The sequence below is a fragment of the Paroedura picta genome, chromosome 7, assembly GCF_049243985.1.
Source record: "Paroedura picta isolate Pp20150507F chromosome 7, Ppicta_v3.0, whole genome shotgun sequence".
NCBI lineage: Eukaryota > Metazoa > Chordata > Lepidosauria > Squamata > Gekkonidae > Paroedura > Paroedura picta.
The window spans coordinates 62,037,899-62,060,298 of NC_135375.1; the positions used below are offsets into that span (position 1 = coordinate 62,037,899).

General features: G+C 38.8%; 1 protein-coding gene across 1 annotated transcript in view; it reads left to right on the plus strand.

Annotated features, from left to right (window-relative positions):
• Positions 1-22,400, plus strand: part of CNTNAP4 (contactin associated protein family member 4) — a 255,571-nt gene that overhangs the window by 219,809 nt on the left and 13,362 nt on the right. The window contains exons 18-23 of the mRNA XM_077344522.1: positions 3,015-3,254; positions 5,190-5,414; positions 8,810-8,943; positions 11,491-11,578; positions 17,420-17,641; positions 19,175-19,246. Of these exons, the coding sequence (XP_077200637.1) occupies positions 3,015-3,254; positions 5,190-5,414; positions 8,810-8,943; positions 11,491-11,578; positions 17,420-17,641; positions 19,175-19,246 (981 nt within the window). The remainder of the gene's footprint in view (positions 1-3,014; positions 3,255-5,189; positions 5,415-8,809; positions 8,944-11,490; positions 11,579-17,419; positions 17,642-19,174; positions 19,247-22,400) is intronic.

The following is a 22,400-nucleotide window of genomic DNA, read 5'->3' on the forward strand; positions in this document are numbered from 1 at the left end:
TGCTTGTTGTATTTATATACCACCCTCCCCAAAGGCTCAGGGCAGTTTACATGAAACAAGAAAATGATACAGGTAACATTATTTATAGTAACAACAAGGTGAAAACAAGGTGAAAACAACAATAACATTAACATAACAACAACAATAACATTAAAGAATGGTGGAAACTGTAAGGAGCCTCAGCTCAACTCTTACTGAAACCCACTGGGTTGGGCAGAATATGCTTAGTATTATCAATTATGGATCCTGAATAGCATATTCCAGATATTTTACAGATTAAAAATATGAAAATCTTCAGAGAAGGTATAACCAAAATAATTTTCAAATACTTACATGCAGATATCAATTACAACTTTTCTACAAACAGATTCAGAAAACAATCAGTGGTCTCTGTATTATATATCCCAATAATTTGCAAATGCAGTAAAGGACATTTTAACCCCCCTATTAAACAAATAGCAGAGTTGTTTCTTATATGCCACTTTTCTCTACCTGAAGAGGTCTCAAAGCGGCTTACATTTGCCTTCCCTTTCCTCTCCCCACACCTACCCCTGTGAGGTAGGTGAGGCTGAGAGAGCCCTGATATTACTGCTTGATCAGAACAGCTTTATCAGTGCTGTGGCAAGCCCAAGGTCACTTAGCTGGTTGCATGTGGGGGAACATGGAATCAAACCCAGCTCACCAGATTAGAAGTCCACACTCCTAACCACTACACATGTCAGACATGACAAGCTTGATAATAATAACAGCAATAATACTAAATTCTAGTATCTTTTAATTATTTCTTTTCACAACTGGGAAAATATCTGCCATTCATTATTAACCTTGACATTCATATTTCTCCAATGTTTTTGTGAACTACAACTGAACCCAAAAGAGTGATTACCTTTTTTAGCAAAGATTTATTATACTGCATAATTTGGATGTTATGACACAGTTTACTAATTTGCTACTAATTTATTTTTGCCTTTTATCTATACTCTTATGATCCTTGTTCTAGTGTCTGAGAAAGTGTGCATGCACTCAAAAGCTCACACCTTGAATAAATCTTTGTTGGTCATAAAGGTCCCATTGGACCAAAATTTTGTTGTACTAATTTCTCAGTCTTTTTCGCAGGCAGAAATTCTTATTAAAGTGCTTTGGACACAGGGGAAGCCAGGGTTGAACAAACAGTCTTACTCAGCCCTCTCCCCAGTAAGAACGCATACTCTCTCTGCTGAGAGCAGCAGACTCCAGGGCAGAAGCTCATATCTCCCATTAGGACACTAAGCTTCCCCATTGCAGCAAACAGCACTAGGCACAGTTTCAAATCATGAAATCTCACTGGGGTAGAGGAGACAACCCTTTTCACTTGCTAATGTTTATCTTAATTAGTTCCCCAAACCTTTATAAGACTGTCAGGCCCTGGGAGGTTAAAGAATAGTAAACAACGGCCAACCAGAAAGCCAAGGGGTTTTCCTATTTGTGGTTCTTGACTCTTCTCAATACTATCTTTTGGGCATGCAAATACAAACAATAATCCTGTTTTTTGTTGTTTTTGTTTCTCTTGGTCATTCACCCATTTTTTGCTAGCCATCTAGGCTACCATTTTCTTATTTTCAGAAGTACACAAAAAGTGAAATAAAGGAAAAGAATGCTGGTGATAGTGAGGATTAGTAATGGTGGAGGGCTGGTGCTGGCCCATAACATGGAAAACTGAATTTTGAAGGAGGGTTGATCTTGACTTGTAATGACTCAGGAATTACAAGACTTGACTGATAATGACTCAGAAATCTGTACAGAGCACATGGCTTTCCCCCAAAAATTTCTCCACTCATTCAGGGTATATATTAATAATAATTAAGAATATACAACAATATTATTCTGGATTTTTGTGGAATGAAAGTCATTGTGACTTGATATGGTTTCCTAAATTGAGAACAAATTAAAGGCCTGACTTACCAGAGCTGCCGATTGAAAGGTGGCGTCATAGGCTGAAGAAAAAGGCATAAAGAAAAATGTGTAGCATTCACATCAGGAGCAGCCTGATGCACGTGCATCAGGCTAGGAGGCAGGGTGAGGCCCAGGCTTATATAGCACCATGTGCGCTGGCCTAGTCTCTTTCGCCTGGACTGCTGCGATGGGCGGTTTTTCCCACCTGCCCTGGAGGATGATATTACTAAATTAGCTTTGTTTCTTGGTTATAATGTTATGTGGGTTTCATTGTTGACTGGTTGTATACATATCAAAATGGTTGACACAGCTCGTGGGATGGCATAGGGGAAGCCTGTGTTTTTGGAGGGAGGTCCAGTCAGCATCCCAGACTCCCAAGTTTTGGGGCCTCCTAAGAGGTGGCTGGGTATGAGCGGGCCCAAACCTTGGGGACAGCATGGGGCTCATACAGCTGAGAGGCTCAAGGTGGACTAATGGCAGTGTGTGCCTTGGGCGGGACACTTCCCTTATAGGGATCCTGGTGACAAAGGAGCTCATGCTCCTGGCTGGGAGACGGGGGGGGGGGGTACTTCCTTGATGGGTCACTGGAATCAGTTAAAAGGGGGGCATGGTCAGCTGACTACTGCCGCAGGAAACCCTCCTATGCTAATCCAACAGTCCTGGTTTGTTTAATAATAAAAAGCTGTGGCCTGGTTACACCAATTTAATATCAAGATTGAACGTCTTTATTAGGCCAGGGATGCCCACCTGCCTGTCAATTATTATTTTTCAGAATTTTAAAAGAAGACTTTAGGAACTCAATAACACTGAAAGATATTAGATTTGTGGTCTTTGTTAATTTGTTTGTATTCCACTGCTATGATAAAAGAATATGCTTTTAGTTGCTAACCACTCTTGTGACAAATCCTTGTCTTTCATAAATACCTTTAAGTGTCATAATTTTCAAGTTGTGTATTTGAACAGCTGTAATTTCCAAATGATTTTCATATTTTCTCACATAGAAATGGGTAAGGATTCAAAATGTGTAGAAGCTTTTATGCTCCAGTTTCTCAAACTATACATGAAATTTATTTCCGTTCCAGGTGGGACAGCATCCCGACAGAAAGGATTTCTGGGCTGTATTCGTTCTTTGCAGCTAAATGGAGGAGCACTTGATTTGGAAGAGAGAGCAAAGATAACCCCAGGTGTAGAACCAGGTTGCCCTGGACATTGTAGCAGCTATGGTAGCTTATGCCACAATGGAGGAAAATGTAAAGAGAGATACAGTGGATTCTCTTGTGACTGCACTTTGTCTGCCTATGAGGGGGCATTCTGTAAGAAAGGCAAGCATAAACTGTACATTTATTTATTAAAATATCACTCTAAAGATTTTAATGGGTTTACATGATTTGATTCAGACTATTTTTTATTGTTATTTTTTTAATTGTTTATTAAATACTGTAGTGCTATTTCTGTGTTTTTACAGTTGTGTCCCTGTACTTTAAAGAACAGTTTGTTGAACATTTTTCCCCTCAACTTTATCTAACATCAGTAACTCTGGAGGTGGTAGCTGTCTTGCTGGACTGCAGATAAGCTTCTTACATGGGTCTTCCACAGGATTGTACTTTTTATAGCTGACAGCTACAGTAATCTGTAGCATAAGAGTTCCTAAAACCTTTGCAAGCTGGTATATGCAGAGTAGTATTATTGACATGAATGAGTTTTAGTGACTTCAGGCTGTGTTTGAACTCTGTTTAAGGCTCTTTTAAAATCCAGGACTGTCTTACCTATCTAGACTTATTCCCACCACACAATGCCATTCTCTCACCACTGTAGGAGTGTGAAAATGCCCCACAGTCAAATGGCACATTTTGTATCTCTGCAGGAACACCATAGGTGGATAAAGGAGCCAGGTCTCAAAGGACCGGCTCTTCCCTTATGTACAGACCTGGCCTGGCCAGGCCTCTGATGGCTGCCAATTGCTGTGAGCCATTAGAGGCCTAAAGCAAGCCAGAGCCAGCAGGGGACCCAGATGGCATTGGCATCATGCACAAGTGGGAATTAGCCCCACTGTCATGCAGGTGCTGACCCACTCTTCCCTGCACATGCATAATTAGTCAATGTACTGCATTTTCCTGCAGGTTCCCTGTCTAGTCCCCTGAAAGTGGCCACCCCCCTTCCCTGAGCCATCAGGAATATTGCTATTTTTAAAATGGCACTAGAATATTATTATATTGATAAACCATTGTAAAATAGATATGTTCTCTGAATTCCCAGTTTTCATTTTAGAAAACACAGAGATCACTATCCTTGACCTGAACAGCTCAGCCTAGCCAAATCTTGTTACAGCTTGGAAGCTAAGCAGGGTTGGCCTTGGTTGATATTTGAATGAAAGACCACCAAGGAAACCAATGTTGTGACAAATAATCAGGGAGTGGCAAACCACCATTCTGGTGGCAAGGGATCATAATACCTGCTACAGGTCATAGAAGATAGTTCCCATGTGGGCCAGAAAATCCAAATTTATCCACTCATACAGGTGTTGTTCATGTTTTACTGTGATCTTTCTCAAACTTCAGAGCAAAGCAGGGTTGAAAATAGCTGGAGAAACCCTTGAAAGTGCATTGATGCACCCATAATACTGTAGAGAAGGAAGAGGGGAAAAGCTTCACAAAATTTTGAATTTGTGTCAGATAAGCCATATGGAAGACAGACCCCTTTGAGAAACATAGCTTCTTGCCTTTGGAGAGTTGCTTCTATGAACATGGTGGAAAGGAAAGGACACAGTGGTTTCAGAGCTGGGTTTAGCTATATCTCCATGTGCACTGTCCAGCCAGTATAACTCTCCAACTATTTAATCCATTCTATGGGAATGCATGTATGTTTGTATGTATGTATGTATGTATGTATGTATGTATGTATGTATGATGTATGTAAAGTTCTATGCCAGAGGAGGCAACCAAGCTGGTTTCCTCCAGTCATATATGGCTATCAAATTTGAGGTAAGCAGACAGAGCATATTTTACCTCCCCTTTTCTGATTGTAATATGTTATTAATATGGCTGGAAATTGGCATGGTCTTAGAATTTCCCTATATCCATCAACAGTTAGTGGCTCTTAACAATGAGCATTGATAAATCATAACTAATTTCTCAACTATTATGCTGATTAGTAGTACTGAATAGAGATTCTAATCTTTGGTATTGTGTTGTTGGTTTTTTTTAAAATGTGTTTATTTCAGGATTATAGTAACAATACAAAACTGAAATTTATTTCAGAGATCTCTGCTTATTTTAGAGTTGGCTCTTCAGTAACATACAACTTTCAAGAGTCATATACCTTGGCTAAAAACTCAAGTTCTCATGCAGCTTCATTTCATCCTGATATGCCACTAACTAGAGAATCAATCACATTTGCATTTCGAACCACATGGGTTCCAAGCTTACTTCTGTATGTAAACTCCTTCTATAAGGAGTATCTTTCAGTTATTCTTGCAAAAAATGGTGAGTATGTCCTTTTTAATGATTTGTCAAGGTACCATTGCAATCAATGTTTATAATACTTTACATTAGCAAGCTACTTTTCAATCATGTATATAATCATATATTCAGATCTGTATGTTGTATGAAGATGTATATTCATAATAAGGAAATTACCTCACTAGTGAATGCTATATGTTTTGGCCAAAAGAAAGACTGAAGCATAATTATCATCATGTCCAGGGTGCTACAAATCCTATAAAGTGCCATCTCTAACCTGTTAAAGTCTAGGCCTTTTCATTTGTTTTATTATTATCATATGTTCTCTTTCTAGAGAAGTCAGAGTTTGATAATTTCAAAAGAAATATGTTAATTAAAAAATTAAGTGAACATTCTAAGTTAAACCTACTTTATCTATTTAGTCTTATTATATTGATCTTATTGTCACTGAGATGATTTTCAGTGTTGTTAACAAATTGTGATTTTCCTTAACAAAAAAGCATTATGGGTTTTTAGAACAAATGAAAAAGTATAATCTGTATGGCTTATCAAATATCCAAATATGAATACAAGTAGATACAGTCCTGGTAAGGACCATAGTCACAAGAGATAAATGAATTGTTTCAAAGGTCAAACAGTAACTTTTCAGAACTTTTCCCCAGTTTTATCTATATAGACTATAGATAAAGGTAAAGGTAAAGGTATCCCCTGTGCAAGCACCGAGTCATGTCTGACCCTTGGGGTGATGCCCTCTAGCGTTTTCATGGCAGACTCAATATGGGGTGGTTTAACAGTGCCTTCCCCAGTCATTACCGTTTACCCCCCAGCAAGCTGGGTACTCATTTTACCGACCTCGGAAGGATGGAAGGCTGAGTCAACCTTGAGCAGGCTGCTGGGATTTAACTCCCAGCCTCATGGGCAAAGCTTTCAGACAGCTGCCTTACCACTCTGTGCCACAAGAGGCTCTAGACTATAGATACATACTTGTAAAAAGGACAAGGATGAGCTCAAGAACATTTGCATTAGGAAATTTGGTACCACTGCAAGGCATCCATTAAACTGTTAAGATTTTTAGACTTAAATCCATGCTTTAAAAATCAGTTTTGATGAGCTCTGCAGTAATTGATGCACATTTATACAGAATGTGACTCAAAACGAATGTTTATCAAACACACCACTGGCTTAAACTGAAACTTGAAATCCATAAACTTTATAGGAGTGTCTACCTAGAAATTCCATTAATCATATGACACCCTTGGAGTTAATTGTTTACTTTCTGTGGCCATTTTTAAAACTTATAGTGTAATACCATATAATAAGAGAAGGAAAATATGACTTAGTATAGGTTTAAAGTGAACCCAAGTGAGACAGATTAAATTCCACCTCTCCCTAAGAGTGACCAGTGGAAGGTGATGGAATATTGGTGACAGGCAGATAGTTAAAGGCATTAGATCAGTGAGAGGGAGTTAGAACTGGCTGACTAAGGAGCTGAAAGCTTAATCCAGTATGTGACAGAACAGCAGCATGATGCTGGCTGGGAGAAAATCAATTACTAACAAAGAATCCTGAATGCCTGACAGAAGCATGGTTAAAAAGTTAAAGTGTAGAGAAACTTTGTAACTGACTATCTGAATAGTTCTAATGTTATTTTTAAGCCTTTAAAAATTTTAACTCCTTATTTATCCTTGTGGACTGGCTAAGAAACAAACAAACACAATGGGAAATAAACAAGCACACGTGGATGGATAGATGACAGATGGATGAATGGATGGATAGATGATATGATCATGTAGGTAGGTAGGTAGGTAGGTAGGTAGGTAGGTAGGTAGGTAGGTAGGTAGGTAGGTAGGTAGATAGATAGATAGATAGATAGATAGATAGATAGATAGATAGATAGATAGATAGATAGATAGATAGATAGATAGATAGATAGATAGATATGAGTGACTGAAGAAGTATTGGAGTTCCAAAGTGGAGCCTCTGTGAAGTGTCTAATTGAGGGATAATTGTTAAAGAGGACAGAGTTAACCTGTCTGGTGGTGTCTCTGCATCTGGGAGAAGGGACCTGGTACAATAAAGTGTCATCATTCTCTATATGTTTAAAAGACACAAGATGGGAAGATGAGCTGTGACTGCATGTAGCCCTGAACCTGAGCAGCAGCAGTTGTGGAGGATGGTAGGGTTTGTGAATAGGGGTCACATGGTGGTTAGATTTAGTTATGGTTAGTTTGAAAAACCAGGATTTAATATGCAAATGATCACTCAAACATAACTTTGTCTCAACACATGCTGCTTTTATTTCCTTTGGTCTATAGCTGGGACAGTAGCCAGGATATAAAACCATAGTTAAGACTAACTAGCATGAATAAATCAACTTCAAACCATGATTTAAGATTCTGGTTTGATATACCCAAAGTAACAATATTTAGTGTTGGAGACCCCAAGATTTCAGGGAATTTCAATCTCTTCTCCATAATGGTCTCCATAATGACCTTAAAACGGTTTCATTTTCATAGCCTTAGAATTGCCTTCCCTTCCTGTGAACTAGGTGAGGTCGAGAGAGCTCTGACAGGACTGCTTTGTGAGAACAGCACTATCAGAGCTGTGACTAGCCCAAAGTCACCCAGCTGGCTGCACTGGAAGAGCGGGGAATCAAACCTGGCTCACCAGATTAGAAGCCACCACTCTTAACCTGGATCTCTGATAGTGATTACAGGAATGGACTCATGATATTAAACAGTGTAGAAGTGTCCTTTAAATATGGTTGGTTGTTCTGTCTGCCTCTGGAATCAACAGACAACCAGCCTACAAGCATCATTACCCTAAAACATCTTCTCTAATTCTGGTATGCAATCTTTGTTGGGCAGTTAACATCACCCTCATTTCCCCAGTAAACTAGTGAGCTGAATGAGTTCTACCCAGTATGAGAAGATGTTTTAGGGTAATGATGTTTGTAGGCTGGTTAGTTAGTTAGTTACAGTTCAGTGGCACCAAAATTTCTTTCTGGGAATGAACTTTCATGTGCATGCACACTTCTTCAGATACATTAAAACAGAGTTCACAAACTATTACATTTAGAAAGTGAATGGGGAGACTAGTTGACAGGAGGGAGTAATTAGAGTCAAGATGCATAAAGAATTGATAAGTGTAGCTAAGATCAAAGCAGTTTGTAATATCTGTGAATAACAGCAAATTCATATTGATAATAATTGTTGTAATAGTTTTCTTCCTTTTTCTTATTTTATGACAGTGTTTCCATATCTTCTCTGTGTCTCTGGTATTTAAAATGTTATTTTAGAAAACTGAACTGCCATTCTCCAATAGCTTTTTGAATGTATTTTAAAAAAATGAAAATATTATATAACTATTATGCGTGCAGTTGTCTTGAAACTAAAACACCATTTTCTCAATCCCTTCAGGAAGTTTACAGATAAGGTACAAGCTAGATAGCCATCAAGATCCTGACATCTTTAGCATCAATTTCAAAAGCATGGCCGATGGGCAGCTACACCGAGTGAAAATTAACAGACAGGAAGAAATGCTATTTGTGGAGGTAATGCAAAAATGTAGATTGTCATCAAAGGGGACAAACCCCAAGGCAAACTAAATAAATAATATGCATGTGCTCATGCTTATTAAAAAAAAAAAGCATAATACCTCAGGATCCCGATGTGCAGGGAGAAACTTAAGTGGCGTCTTTGAAGTTCATCTTTTCCTATTTAAAAAAGTCAAATACATTTTAAGATTTGGAATTGGGCACACCTCCTTCATGAGGTTGTTCCATAATCATGAGGCTGCCACATGTACCCAGAAGAATGAGCTTCTTTAATTGATGGCACAGTCAGCAGGGCCTTTCTCTGTGATCTGAATTCCTGGGCAAGAATATATGAAAAAACATGGCCTTTCTGATACTCTGGCCCCAAGCCATTTAGGGCTTTAAAATCAAAACTAACACTTTTAATTGATCTGAAGAATTAAATAGCAGCCAGTATAATTGCTGTGATATAAGGATCACATGCTTCCAATAGCTGGCCCTAGCAAGGAGTCTAGCCGTTGTGTTCTGCATTAGCTGCAGCTTCTGAACACTCTTCAGGAGTAGTACATAAAAATAGTCCAGTTAAGAAGAAATTACATCATACTGAACTAGGAATGGACATACCAGGAACACCAACCAAAGCTGGATACAAGCACTCTGGACCACTGCTTCATTTTCTAAGATGATACTGTATTGAGTAGCACTACCAAGCTGCAACTAATTCTATTCTAAAATTCTTATTCTAAAATAAGAGATATTTTAAGTCCCGGATCTGTCTTCTAGAAATCCAGAGAACCTCTATCTTTTCAGGATTAAGGTTCAGTGTGTTCACCCTCATCCAGCCTATTATTGACTTGAAGCACTGATTCAGAACATCAATTAGGTAGGATTAGGGTGAAAAGAAAGATAGAGCTGAGTCTCATCCATGTATTGATGACATTGCAGCCCAAACTTCCTGATGATCGCTCTGAGGAATTTCATGTAAACATTAAATAGCATTGAGAATTAGAACAAATGCTGTAGAAACCCACAGGTCATCAGCCATGAGGCAAAGGAGGAAATCCTGCAACTGAGACAACCTCCCCCCCCCCACACACACACCAATAGGACTTGAACCACTGAAACCACAAAACTATAGCAGGAATGTAAGCATACATGCAACTAATAGTCCCTAGGAGTATTGGTATTTTGGGTTCACTGATGCCTTTGATTAATTTAAATTGAGTTTAATTTAACCTGAATTCTTTCTTGTTGCTCTTTATGCCTCAATCTTCTTCCCAGTCCTAGTTAACATTCTCCTTTTCCTCAAATATCACTTCACACTATCCCATTTCCATGGAGCTTTTCCCATGAAACTCCTTGTTTCCCTTTCTTTACTGAAACCAATCATGTACATGTAACTGAAATTAATGCCTGCCATTCTCCTGTTCATCACAATATTTATTTCCTTTGTTTGTTGCCTGCCTTAGCTCTGTTTTTTGGACTCAAAGTTCCTTGGGAAGGAACTTATGTTCTGTAAAGCTCTGTTTAAAGTTAGAAATTGAAATGGTTAAAAGATTTTGTTTTCTTTGGCTTCATCATCAATCAAAAGGGAGACTGCAACCAAGAAATCTGAAGGAGATTGAAACTAGGGAAGAAGTTTTAACTTCCACTTTTAAATCATGATATTTACAATTTTAATTATATATATATATATATATATATATATATATATATATATATATATATATGTGTGTGTGTGTGTGTGTGTGTGTGTGTGTGTGTGTGTGTGTGTGTGTGTGTGTGTGTGTGTGTGTGTGTGTGTGTGTGTGTGTGTGTGTGTGTATGTATGTATGTATATATATATATATATACACATACATACATACATACATACATACACACATATACATATACATATACATATACATATACATATACATATACATATATATATATATATGTAGTATGTTTTTAAGCTGTCATCCACCCAGAGCCCTTGGGGAAGGGCAGAATAAAAATGTAAAACTAAATACAAAGATAATACATGAGATAGTATTCTCCAATATGTATTGGAGTGGAAGTTGGACAATGAAGAAAGATGACAGAAAGAAAATTGATTCATTAGAAATGTGGTGTTGGAGGAGAATTTTATGATATCTTGGACCACCCAAAAATAAATAAGTGGGTTCTAGATGAAATCAAGCCTGAACTCTCTTTAAAAGTTAAAATGACTAAACTGAAGCTATTGTCCTTTGGTCACATTATAAGGCAAGAGGCACTGAAAAAGACAATACAGCTAGGAAAAGAAGAAACCCCAAACTTGAGCTAGATTGACTCAATAAAAGAAATCACAGCCCTCTTTGAACATATACAGTCAACAACATTTGAAGGCAGGTCTCTGCTATATGTGTTTTAACCAATGGCACAAAATGTGAGTGTTTTTCTATAAATATTATGATGCCATTAATGAGTTTTTTTCTTGTTGTTCCTTTGCCTCAATTGGACCTTTGCCTTATGCAACACATTCCCATTGAACTGTCTCCTATTATGCTACCTTTTGTTTCTTGTTGAACAATTGTGAAGGTTAACCAGAATGAAAGGATGAGATTCAGACTGTCTTCAGATACACAGTTCAATGCAATCAAATCCCTCACACTTGGCAAGATCTTAGGTAAGTACAATTCTGTAGTTTTCTCCCTCAAAGCATGAATCATAAATGTCATCACACCATGTAAAAATAACCCTAATCTTGTTGAATAACATTTCTTTTTAGCATCTGATTAGGCAGTAAATGACAATCAAGGTGTAAGCTTCATTCTTGTCAAAGTGCATTGATAATCACTGGTAAGTACTCACAGCAAGATGAGCAAGTGGATTCCATTAAAAATAATTTCATACTTATCTTTTCCGTTTTGCAATCAGACATAATGAAACATGGCATTTTCAATACAGTCTAACAAAGAAAAGGCTAAATCACCCTCAAATCCTAGGTAAATTCAATGCGTTAGTCACTAATCAGTTGTCTGAACTGCAGCCTGTTCCTCTTTTTTTAACAATGCAGATTGAGAATGTCATCCCAGAAGTCCAGTGTTCAAACGAATTAATTTATAGACAGTGATCAAGGATTTGATTCAGCAGACTTCAACACTATCACAATCATATTACATTAATGTCATATTCTTTGGCAATAACAGTAATCAGAGTGCATACGTAGTGGGAAAGGTAGATTTGTCTCTGACATTTACATGCTATAGACCATAAATACAAACAAGTTTCTCTTAAAGATGCAGCTTTAATGTTCTTAACTTGATATCACCTAGAGTGCCTTACTAATCAACTAAGAATCAAAGTGTGTTTTGAGAGCAGAATAAATGGGGAAGATAATTGACTTGATATACATTTGTCACATTCTGGTTAACATATAATTTCAAGTACCATACAAGATTATTTATACTTAAAATATGTCTTTCTAGAATATATTAAAATATTATTGGTAATGTGTTAGATAGCATCTAATCTACGCAAGGCCATATAATTGTTACTACTTTGTATTTTTCTTACTGATCTTCAAGACTGTTCTATTCTGGGTTTCTAGACTCCCTCCTTGACATGCTTCCTTAAGAGGCTAGGATTATTATGTTTATTTTTTGCTGCAACATCCTCTATGAACTTTTGCTGAAGCCCAGCAATTATTTCCCTATACCTTGGCCATATTCATGACAACTTGTAAGAAGTTTCATTAAGTTGAAACATGCTACAAAGTTTTCTGGATGTTAAAACCAATGATTTGGATATTGTGAAAGTTACTGTCACTTGAATGGGAGTAGTTTGTTGTTATTGTCTTACTTTCCCAGTATAGATTCTGATATAAAATTTCATCTGTGCATCCTTTGCCAAATTACCAAACTTTATCTCAGACAACATTGATTTGTTGATGATAATAGAATTTTCTTGATGTGCATTCTTACAAAATCTGTAAGTTCTGAATTGGCTGATCCCATTTTTGAATTAGCAGTGATGCCATAGGGGGGTTTCATATTTCCTTTTGTTGATTTCCAGATTTTGTTTGGATTGCTAGGCATGCATAGTTTCCCAGCATTTTCAGTTTGTTTTGTTGCTCTGTAGGTTATTGATGTAAGAGCCTCTTGTGGCGCAGAGTGGTAAGGCAGCCGTCTGAAAGCTTTGCCCATGAGGCTGGGAGTTCGATCCCAGCAGCCGGCTCAAGGTTGACTCAGCCTTCCATCCTTCTGAGGTCGGTAAAATGAGTACCCAGCTTGCTGGGGCGTAAAACGGTAATGACTGGGGAAGGCACTGGCAAACCACCCCGCATTGAGTCTGCCATGAAAACGCTAGAGGGCGTCACCCCAAGGGTCAGATATGACTCGGTGCTTGCACAGGGGATACCTTTACCTTTACCTTTAGGTTATTGATGATCATGCACACCTGAAAATAAGCATATTGTCATATCAAAGAATAACAAGTCAGTAGTAGGCAATCCAGTTTAACTTTTACACACTTTTCTTGGATGCTTTAGGATGCTTTGGGCTGATCCTGCATTGAGCAGGGGGTTGGACTAGATGGCCTGTATGGCTCCTTCCAACTCTATGATTCTATGATTCTAACATTTCCAGGCTTATAGACATACAAAGACAAAATCAAATGCTGAATCTAAAACCAGAAGCTCTGTGCTTTTGCAACACAGTAACAAATATAACTTTTCTGTTGTGATTAATCTTCAAGAGCCTGTGTTTATAGTAAACATTATTCCAAGTATAGCATTATAACATGTGTTGTTTCTGACATTTGAAAGAGCTTGTGGCAAAGATATGGCCACTTTAATGTTAGCAAGCATTCAAAATCTTTATGTGTAGGATAACTGCTCCAGTTATTTGCACAAGGTGCAAGGTAGGAGCTGTATCTGTACTGGGATAAATCCTGTAAGAAAGAATGTATCAAACTATGCTAATTGTTTTATTTTATTATTAATATTGGATTTCTTTACTACTCTACTCCCATAAGGTCTCCCACAATGTTGCACCAAACATAATAAACGTAACAGACTAATTAACTGAAATAACTGAACAATATGATTTTCCATGGCATGGAATATGCTAAAAGTAAATTGAACCAAGACATAAACAAAATGCATTTAATATTTGATAAGCATGAACACACAGTCACATTGCATTTTACATTTCTATTCTTTAATGCACTAATTTGGAATTTGGCATACACTTCTGAAATACGCCTCTCTGATAGTTTGGATCATTGAAATATGTAGGCACAGGAACATGAACAATCTTAAAGAGCCTTCTGTAACAAACATGGCGTCATATTGGTTACCCAGTGACAAATGAAAAAAACAACCTTGTTTTTGTTTGCAAAACTAGCAGCACAATTTTGGGGAGCAATTGACATGAGTTATGCAAGAGTTATGCTGGCATAAGGGACATTTCCACAGGCTCATGGCACGAGTGGTGCTCTGCTGTGCACTTCCACCAGCACAGCTGCACAGCAGCTGCACGCCAGCAGAGTGATGCCATAAATCCCTACGTTGGTGTAAATGTTAGTGTTCCCTGTGTGGTGGAGGCATCAGAGCCACATTTTCAGTTGGCTGAATATCCGCTCAATGGCCATGAATGTTTGTAGGTATGCTTGGTTGGTGTGTAACAATAACTATATTTTATTTTGTTTAAAACATTTAATGCCACCTTTCCATCTAATCAGGGTCCATAGAGTGGTTAAGACATTAAATTATAAAGTAATTCAATTAAAAAGAATAAACGACAAAAGGACTAGTAACTATTACTGGAGTATTCCAGACAAAACTAAAAGTCCTTACCTGGTTGTGAAAGACACAGATAGAGAGACAGACAAATCTCTCCAGGGAGAGGATTCAAACATTTTTGGTGCCTCAACTGAGAATCCCTTTTTGAGTTGCTACCCATCTAGCTTTAGATGACTGGGGCATCTGAAGCAGGGCCTCCAAAGCTGTCTGGACTATACAGGTAGGTTCATCTGAGAGAAAGCAGTCCTTAACATGTGTTGGTCCCACATTGTGCAGGGTGATAAAGATCAATACCAGCACCTGTATATCTACTTCTTTAAATAAATATTTACTGGGAAATAATTGTCTTATTGGTTCCATTAGTCCCCCCCCTTCTGAAGCTTGCACACTTAGGGTTGTAGTTAAACAGCAAAGAAAATGGGATCCCTGAAAATGTTTATGAGATTTCCTGGTGTCTTGAATTTTATTTAGAAGTGTTGGGCTTGGAAATGATCAATGCATCAAGATGAGGAAAGAAGATTTTCTTTCAATACCATTCCTTGAATCTGAATATCCACCCCCTATAAATAGTCCTACAGATACCTTAGATCAGCGGCCCACAACCTTTTCCCAGTTTTGGACCTCTAGGAGGGTTGGGGGGAGAGAGTGGCCCCAGGCATCACGCATGCAGCACCGCGCAAATGAGCGTGCATGGAGCTGCCGCGTACATGCGTTTGTACCCCAGCGGGTGCAAGCGCACATGTGCGGCAGCTCCGCACATGCGCGTTTGCGCCCACTGGTGTGCCGGCGGCTGTGCCTCCCTCTTCCCCCCCCTCCCACAGAAAGTAGCTCACCGGGCCGCAAGCTAATCGGCCACTTCGGGTGGCGGGGAGAGCGAGAAGAGCTTTGCGGTCCAGCAGTGGCCCGCAGCCCAGGGGTTGATGACCCCCGCATTAGATCAATATCAGCTTCATTTTAATGCTAAGATCAGAGTTAGATATTGGATCCTCTTCTACATACCCATCACTATAATTAAATGAAATCAAAGACAGTGGGAGATCCCAGACTAGGTTTTCCGTATCACATTAGTTTGGCCTTTAGCAGTTCTTTGCTGTGTGTGTATACTTCAGCTTTTAATACTGAAAATGAAAATTTATTTATCTAATGTGCTTACCCTAAGCATGTAACTAATGTGCTGTGTCTCACATACCCAATGCATAGCATTTAATGATTTTTACTGACACACAAGGTTGGCATGTAGCCTTATGGTGGACCAGAATTGTTTTGGTTATTTTGATAGTAGTCAGCAACTCTCTAAAAGAGCCATAAACAGTTACATGTTCCCCAGCTGAAAAGTCCCTTTGTACAGTAAACATATGGCACAAGATGTATAATGTCATTTATAGTAGCTGTTAGGCTAGAAACATGTGAACTGTTTATAATGTCAGGAATTGTACCCATTCTTCTCTGTGTCTTATAAAAAATAAAATTGCAATGTCTATTAACTACTTCATGAAAATAGATTCAAGTGGATATATCTGTACTCTTATGATCCCTGTTCCATTCTTTGAGGAAATGTGCATTCACATGAAAGTTCACGCCTTGAATAAATCTTTGCTGGTCTTCAAGGTGCTATTGGACTCAGATTTTGTTATGCTACTTTGTGAAAAAGTATCATTATTGAGAAAGTGGTATTTGTTTTTATATCAGCTATCTTTCTTTTTACTGATTGGCATTCCTAAGCTTATGTAATTATACAGAAGTTATAACTGTCTCAAAAATCCAGCATAACTCACAGGTTTGTTTGGAATCATTCAAAGACAGACTGATAAAAACATGAGTCTGACATTTTGCCATTATCATCTGACAAAAACTAGAGTTTTGTGTGCCATTATCCGGCAGATAGGAGCAAATTAGCATACAGGTGTTTACTAAAACAATAGCAGTGATTATCGTTACCAGGAAGACATTGGCTCAAATATATTCTAGAATATTTTCTAGGTCTGATATAGTGATAGATTACATTATAGAAAATGGTTTTGACTTTATAAAATGAATTTTTCATTATCTTGCAATGAAATGTGCCTCCTGCAGGCTTATCTTTTGTGCAGTGAATATTACATGCCTTATACTCTATGTAGAATAGCTTTAGCCGCAGAAATTTCTCACAGTCCAAAATGGGGGGAAATGCCTTCCTTATTGAATGATTTCATGTGGACAGTATACATTTGATTGATGAAAAATTCAGATCTAAAAATCCATCATATGAGTAAAATCATTTTTCGAGTGTGAAATCAGGACCGTTTTACCACTGGGAACTTTGCTGCCCCAGCTCCCATGCAGGAGCACAAACCTGAGGCAGATGAGCTACACTGGGCTAAATGCCCCCCCCATCAGGAGCAGGAAGAGGCGGGACAACCTGCCCCAGCTCACACTCCAGCCTGCAGCCCGGCACAAAGCCTCCAGTGCAGAAAATGTCCAGGAGAGATTTAGGCTGATACAGAGTAATTAATGTATTCATGAATAACATTATTTTCCATGAAAATCTGATTGTTACAACAAATAGGGTATGTAGAAATTTGAAATACCTGATCTGTTCTAATTTTTTGCTTTGAAATATATATATACACACACATTGCCAGAGCACATAGACTCTGAGGTATACAGGTTAATTATTCAATTATTCTTCTGTCTTTTTTTGTACATTTGCTTTATGATTAATTGTGTTCTGTTTCTTTTGATTAGTGGAGAATAGCGATGTAGACCCAGATACTCTGAAGGCTAGCTCTCAGGGATTTATTGGATGTCTTTCTTCAGTGCAATTCAACCACATTGCTCCTTTGAAGGCTGCACTGTATGATTCCAGCTCAGCTCCAGTAACTGTAAAGGGACATTTCAGTGAATCCAAATGTGGCACTTTAACAAACATTGACTCAGCATCAAGTGAAACAACCCATTCATTTGCAGGTAGCAACCATATGAGTGTAATTTGTTCTATCTGTAACAGAACACATGAATAGGTTCACAATGTCAGTACTGTCATGTTACCTAGCATTATCAAGGCTAGTATGCATAGATACTTTTGTATTTTCCTCTCTAAAAAACCATTGCTCTAGATAACATTGCATGGACAATATTCTTTATATACCCATTATTTATTACTAGGCATGTGCAAGGAGAAGAAGAATTGGACATTTTTTAAAATTAAATCAAGATTGATTCGGACTGAATCAATTCATCCAAATCACCTGTAGTATAGTTTTGATTTGGTCTAATCAATTTAGATATGCTTGAATCAATTCAGCACCATTGGTAATGGCACCATTCAAGTCTATGGGGATTTTTCCTTTTCTGTTTTTGGAGTTTTCTGCATTGTGGCCACTCAGAGTAATAAGTTTAAGTATATGGTATATTTAATTAACTGGTAACTCCCATCCTTGAGTGTGCTGGATAACAAAGCTCTAAAAGGAGTGGTCTGACTTTATTTATTTTTTCTCATCATAGAAAATAAGGGAGATCAGATGGGGGCACCTCTTTGGGTGCCCATAGAACTGGAGCCCTTAGTCCAATCTTTTTTTGCAACATCGTGGTTCTTTTGAGGAAAGGCTCCTTGTGAGACACTGCAAATTTGGTGCCTTTACCTCAAACCCCCATCCCCCCAGAGCCCAAGAAAGATAAAAAGGGGAACTTTCCCCTCTTTCCTTTTTCCTTTAAAGTTGCTCTTGCTCAAAATGTCAAATCACACCAAATAATGATTCAGCAATTTGAGCAAGATTGATTTGGCCATTTAAACTTACTGAGAAATAGAGATTCAGACTAGATTCAGCTGATACGTATCTGAATCAAGGCTGAGTCAGGTACTTTTCAGACAGATCAAATCACACATGCCTATTTATTACGATGTACAGTACTAGCTTTGTTGTCCAGTACTCTTTAGGATGGAAGTTGCCAGTTAAATAAATGTGCCATATGCTTAAACTTATTACTCTGAATGGGCATGATGTAGAAGAGTCCAAACTCCATAACAATGAGAACATGATGGAAACACCTTTCCATCTTTCCTTGGGATTCTTTCCTTTCCAGCAAGCCATGTAGCCATCCTATGTAGATGTCAGAGAAGCAGGCCAGCATCTTGATAGCCCTCAAGCAGAGTTGGATCCCAATATTTGGGGGTTGGGTGGAAAGAAGGAATTTCTCATGCAGAACTGAAAGCAATAGCTGGAGGCATCTAGCTGGCTGACCAGAATGGTAAAAATGCATGCAAAAATGCAAAGTTGCAGAAGTATCGTGGCTGAGGGGGTAGAGCTTGACTCCAGGTGAGCCTGGATAATTGAACATCCTGGATAATTATAACAAAGTCTTTACTATAATTACATACAATATGTTGTCCCTAACCAAATATGTGGATTTCTTATGATAAGTCTTATCTCTATAATTTCTCTCTCTCTCTCTCTCTCTCTCTCTCTCTCTCTCTCTCTCTCTGTATTGTTTTTGCTACAGATCATTCAGGACCAATAGATGAAGGAAAACCTTTAGCTAATGCACTAACAAATGACTCTGCAATTATTGGAGGTAATTGGGACTAAAGCAGTCCTGCTGATACTATTTAAAAAGAGCTTTTAATCTAGAAACAAAATGAATGGGTACATAAGCACCAGTACACACAACTATGTTTTGGGAATATTGGAATTATTTCAATACTTATTGGCACAAGCATTTTTGTCCTACATTTTTTACCATTTCACTTTATAGAGGGTTCAACGCAAATTTTCTATAACGTTAAAAGGCATTCACACATTTACAAAACTTATGTTCTGTGAAACAGAATCTGTGCAAGCTAGAGATACCAAATTTACAGAGAATTCCGGCTGATTCTCAGAATCATAGAAGAATCATAGTTGGATGTGTCAGTCAAGCCATCTAGTCCAATCCCCTATTCAATACAGGATCAGCCGAAAGCATCCAGGATAAGTATCTGTCCAGGTTCTGCTTGAAGACTGCCAGTGAGGGGAGAGCTCGCCACCTCCTTAGGCAGTCAGTTCCACTGATGAACTACTCTAGCTGTGAAAATTGTTTTCCTGATATTGTTCTAAACATAATTTAAACTCATTATTATGAGTCCCATCCTCTGCTGCCAACAGGAACCATTCCCTGCCCTCCTCTAAGTGGCAACCTTTAAAATACAGTGATCATGTCTTCTCTCAGTCTCCTCTTCTCCAGACTGAACATTCCCAAGTCCCTCAGCCTTTCCTTATAGATCATAGTCTCCTCTACCTTCCCTCCAAATTTGGTGAGGATTGGATTTGCCCCACAAATAAGGTGTTCCTGGAAAGATCTTCCTTGGGAAATAACCACCTGTCATTTCTCCAGGAAGCACTTTCCTGGAGGCACCTTCTGTGTAGGGCCATAAAAAGTCCATAGCATGGAATGTAATTGAGAAACACCTAGGACTCCTTTATATCACAGGAGGAAATTAGGATGTATTAGTGATTCTGGGAGGTATTTTTGTGCTTTCAAGCACTGGAGTGGATCCAGTAAAAGGATTATGGATCTTCCCAGTTTTTGTCTTCTACCAGCTGTCCTTTCTGATTTAGGAAAGTTTATTGCTTGAGAATTAGACTCACAAGATTACATGGGTCAGATGGCTGCTTTGGTTGGGGCTGAAATGTCTCCCTTTTTCCTTTTCCTTCAATAGAACTCTGCTCATAGAAGAGCCAAGAGGGCCCACATCTCCCTCTCTACTGCAGCTTATGCTCCACATATGGTACTATTTAGATACCACAGCCATGAGAATAAACTTTTACCAGGCAGACTGCAGAATTTAACCCACTGTGTGAAATGGGATCTTGCATATCTTCTCCATGAAATAAAACTATCCATTCCCACTGTGGGCATAGTACTTGCAACTGAAAAACCTTAAAAGAATGTTGTGTTCAAATAGGAGCATGTGTTCAACTGCACAGCTCCTAAAATAATAGTGTCTTCTCTTCATCAGGCATTTCATTAAAGTCTTATTATCTTCATTAAGCACTATCTTAAAGCATCTTGAGCAACAGGTGATCAAAACTGTTCTTTCTGTTTATCAAATAGGCAATTCCTTGCCTTTTCATGGCTGACAACCTAGTCCTGAGACACCAGAAAATGCGCGGCCCGGCCCTGATTCCCTCTCCCCGCCCTCCCGCAGTAAGAAGCTTCCCGGGCTGCAAGCTTGCGGCCTGGGAAGTTTTTTACTGCGGGGGGGCCGGGAAGAGGGAGCCGCGGCCCGGCGCCATGGCCTTCGCAGCCTGGCACCGGGCCGCAGCCCGCAGGTTGGGGACCACTGTATTAAAAGCTCTTGAGATAACTAACAGATATAATCCATTGAAAGGCTGAAAAATCAATTTCCCATTTGATTGGAGAAAAATTGAATATGTTATATACTGAACTTTGGGAACTCCGAAGTTGAGCTGTACAATAAAATATTATAAGAACAGTAATTATTTATTGTGGTGCACAATTTAAAAATAGAATAAAAACTACATAAAAACGATACAGAACTAACTGCACATAAGACCAAATGCGTTTCAACCCTACTGGGTCTTCTTCAGTGGTCAGAATTATAACAATACACTCTATATACAAAGTCTGAACTAATTATAGAGTGTAGCTGAGTGGGATCCTGGAAAATAATGAAAAATATCAGAATGAGCATGATTAAAAAGAAGAGTCTAATATGTGAATCATTCAAACATGAGTGGTGACTTACTGTAGATAATGGTTCCAACCAATATGTATTTTTTTTTTACTTTTTGGAGACCACCTCCTATGGCATATGCCTAGGCTCGCCACTCTGTAAAAATAATAAAAATAAAAGACTGCTTTTGAAGAATTATGTCAGACGCACAGGAAACTCACAACAAAACTTATTCAAAAGAAAAGAGTTTTATTGATTAGCACTATACGCATTGGACTGAAAGTCAAATCTGACCAGAGGCCAGATTTGCCTCAGCTTATCAATACATTTCTCCCGCCCAAAACTTGACAGTTCCCAAGGAGGGGGGGTAGGAGAGAAAAGACATGTGTGTTACAAAACAGGATTCCATTCTCCCAGCCTTGAGAGAGGTGACAACAACCCTGTGAGCCCACAACAAGATAAAGGTTAACATAACATCACTACTCTATTTTATAGCTTACAAACTACAAGGCCAGGGCAGGCAGGCGCCAGGCCCAATCAAGCAATATAACTGACATGGAGGAACTCAGGCTAATTTATGACAGAGATTCTACAATCCTGACATCCCTCCGCATTAAAACTATCTCACTCCCCCACCTAGCCGGCATCTACCGGGCGAGGACAATCAGGGAATGCTCGATGGAAGGCCCGGAGAAGGCGGGGTGCCTTCACATTCCCAGCTTCAACCCACTCTTTGTCCCCAGAGGGAAAATCCTTCCAATCGACCAAATACTGGAGGCGACCCTTATGCATACGAGAGTCTAAAATTTGGTTGACTTCATAGTGGGTGTCTTTGTCGATGTATATCGGCACAGGCGTAGCTGGGGGAGGGTGCCATTCATCCGGGACGGGAGCTCTCCGCAGCAGGCTGGAATGAAAAACCGGATGCACATTCCTGTAAGTCTTTGGTAAAGCTAGCTCTACAGTCACAGCATTTATTAGTTTAACCACTTTAAATGGGCCCACATATTTTGGGCCAAGCTTCTTGGATTTTTGTTGACACCGCAAATTCTT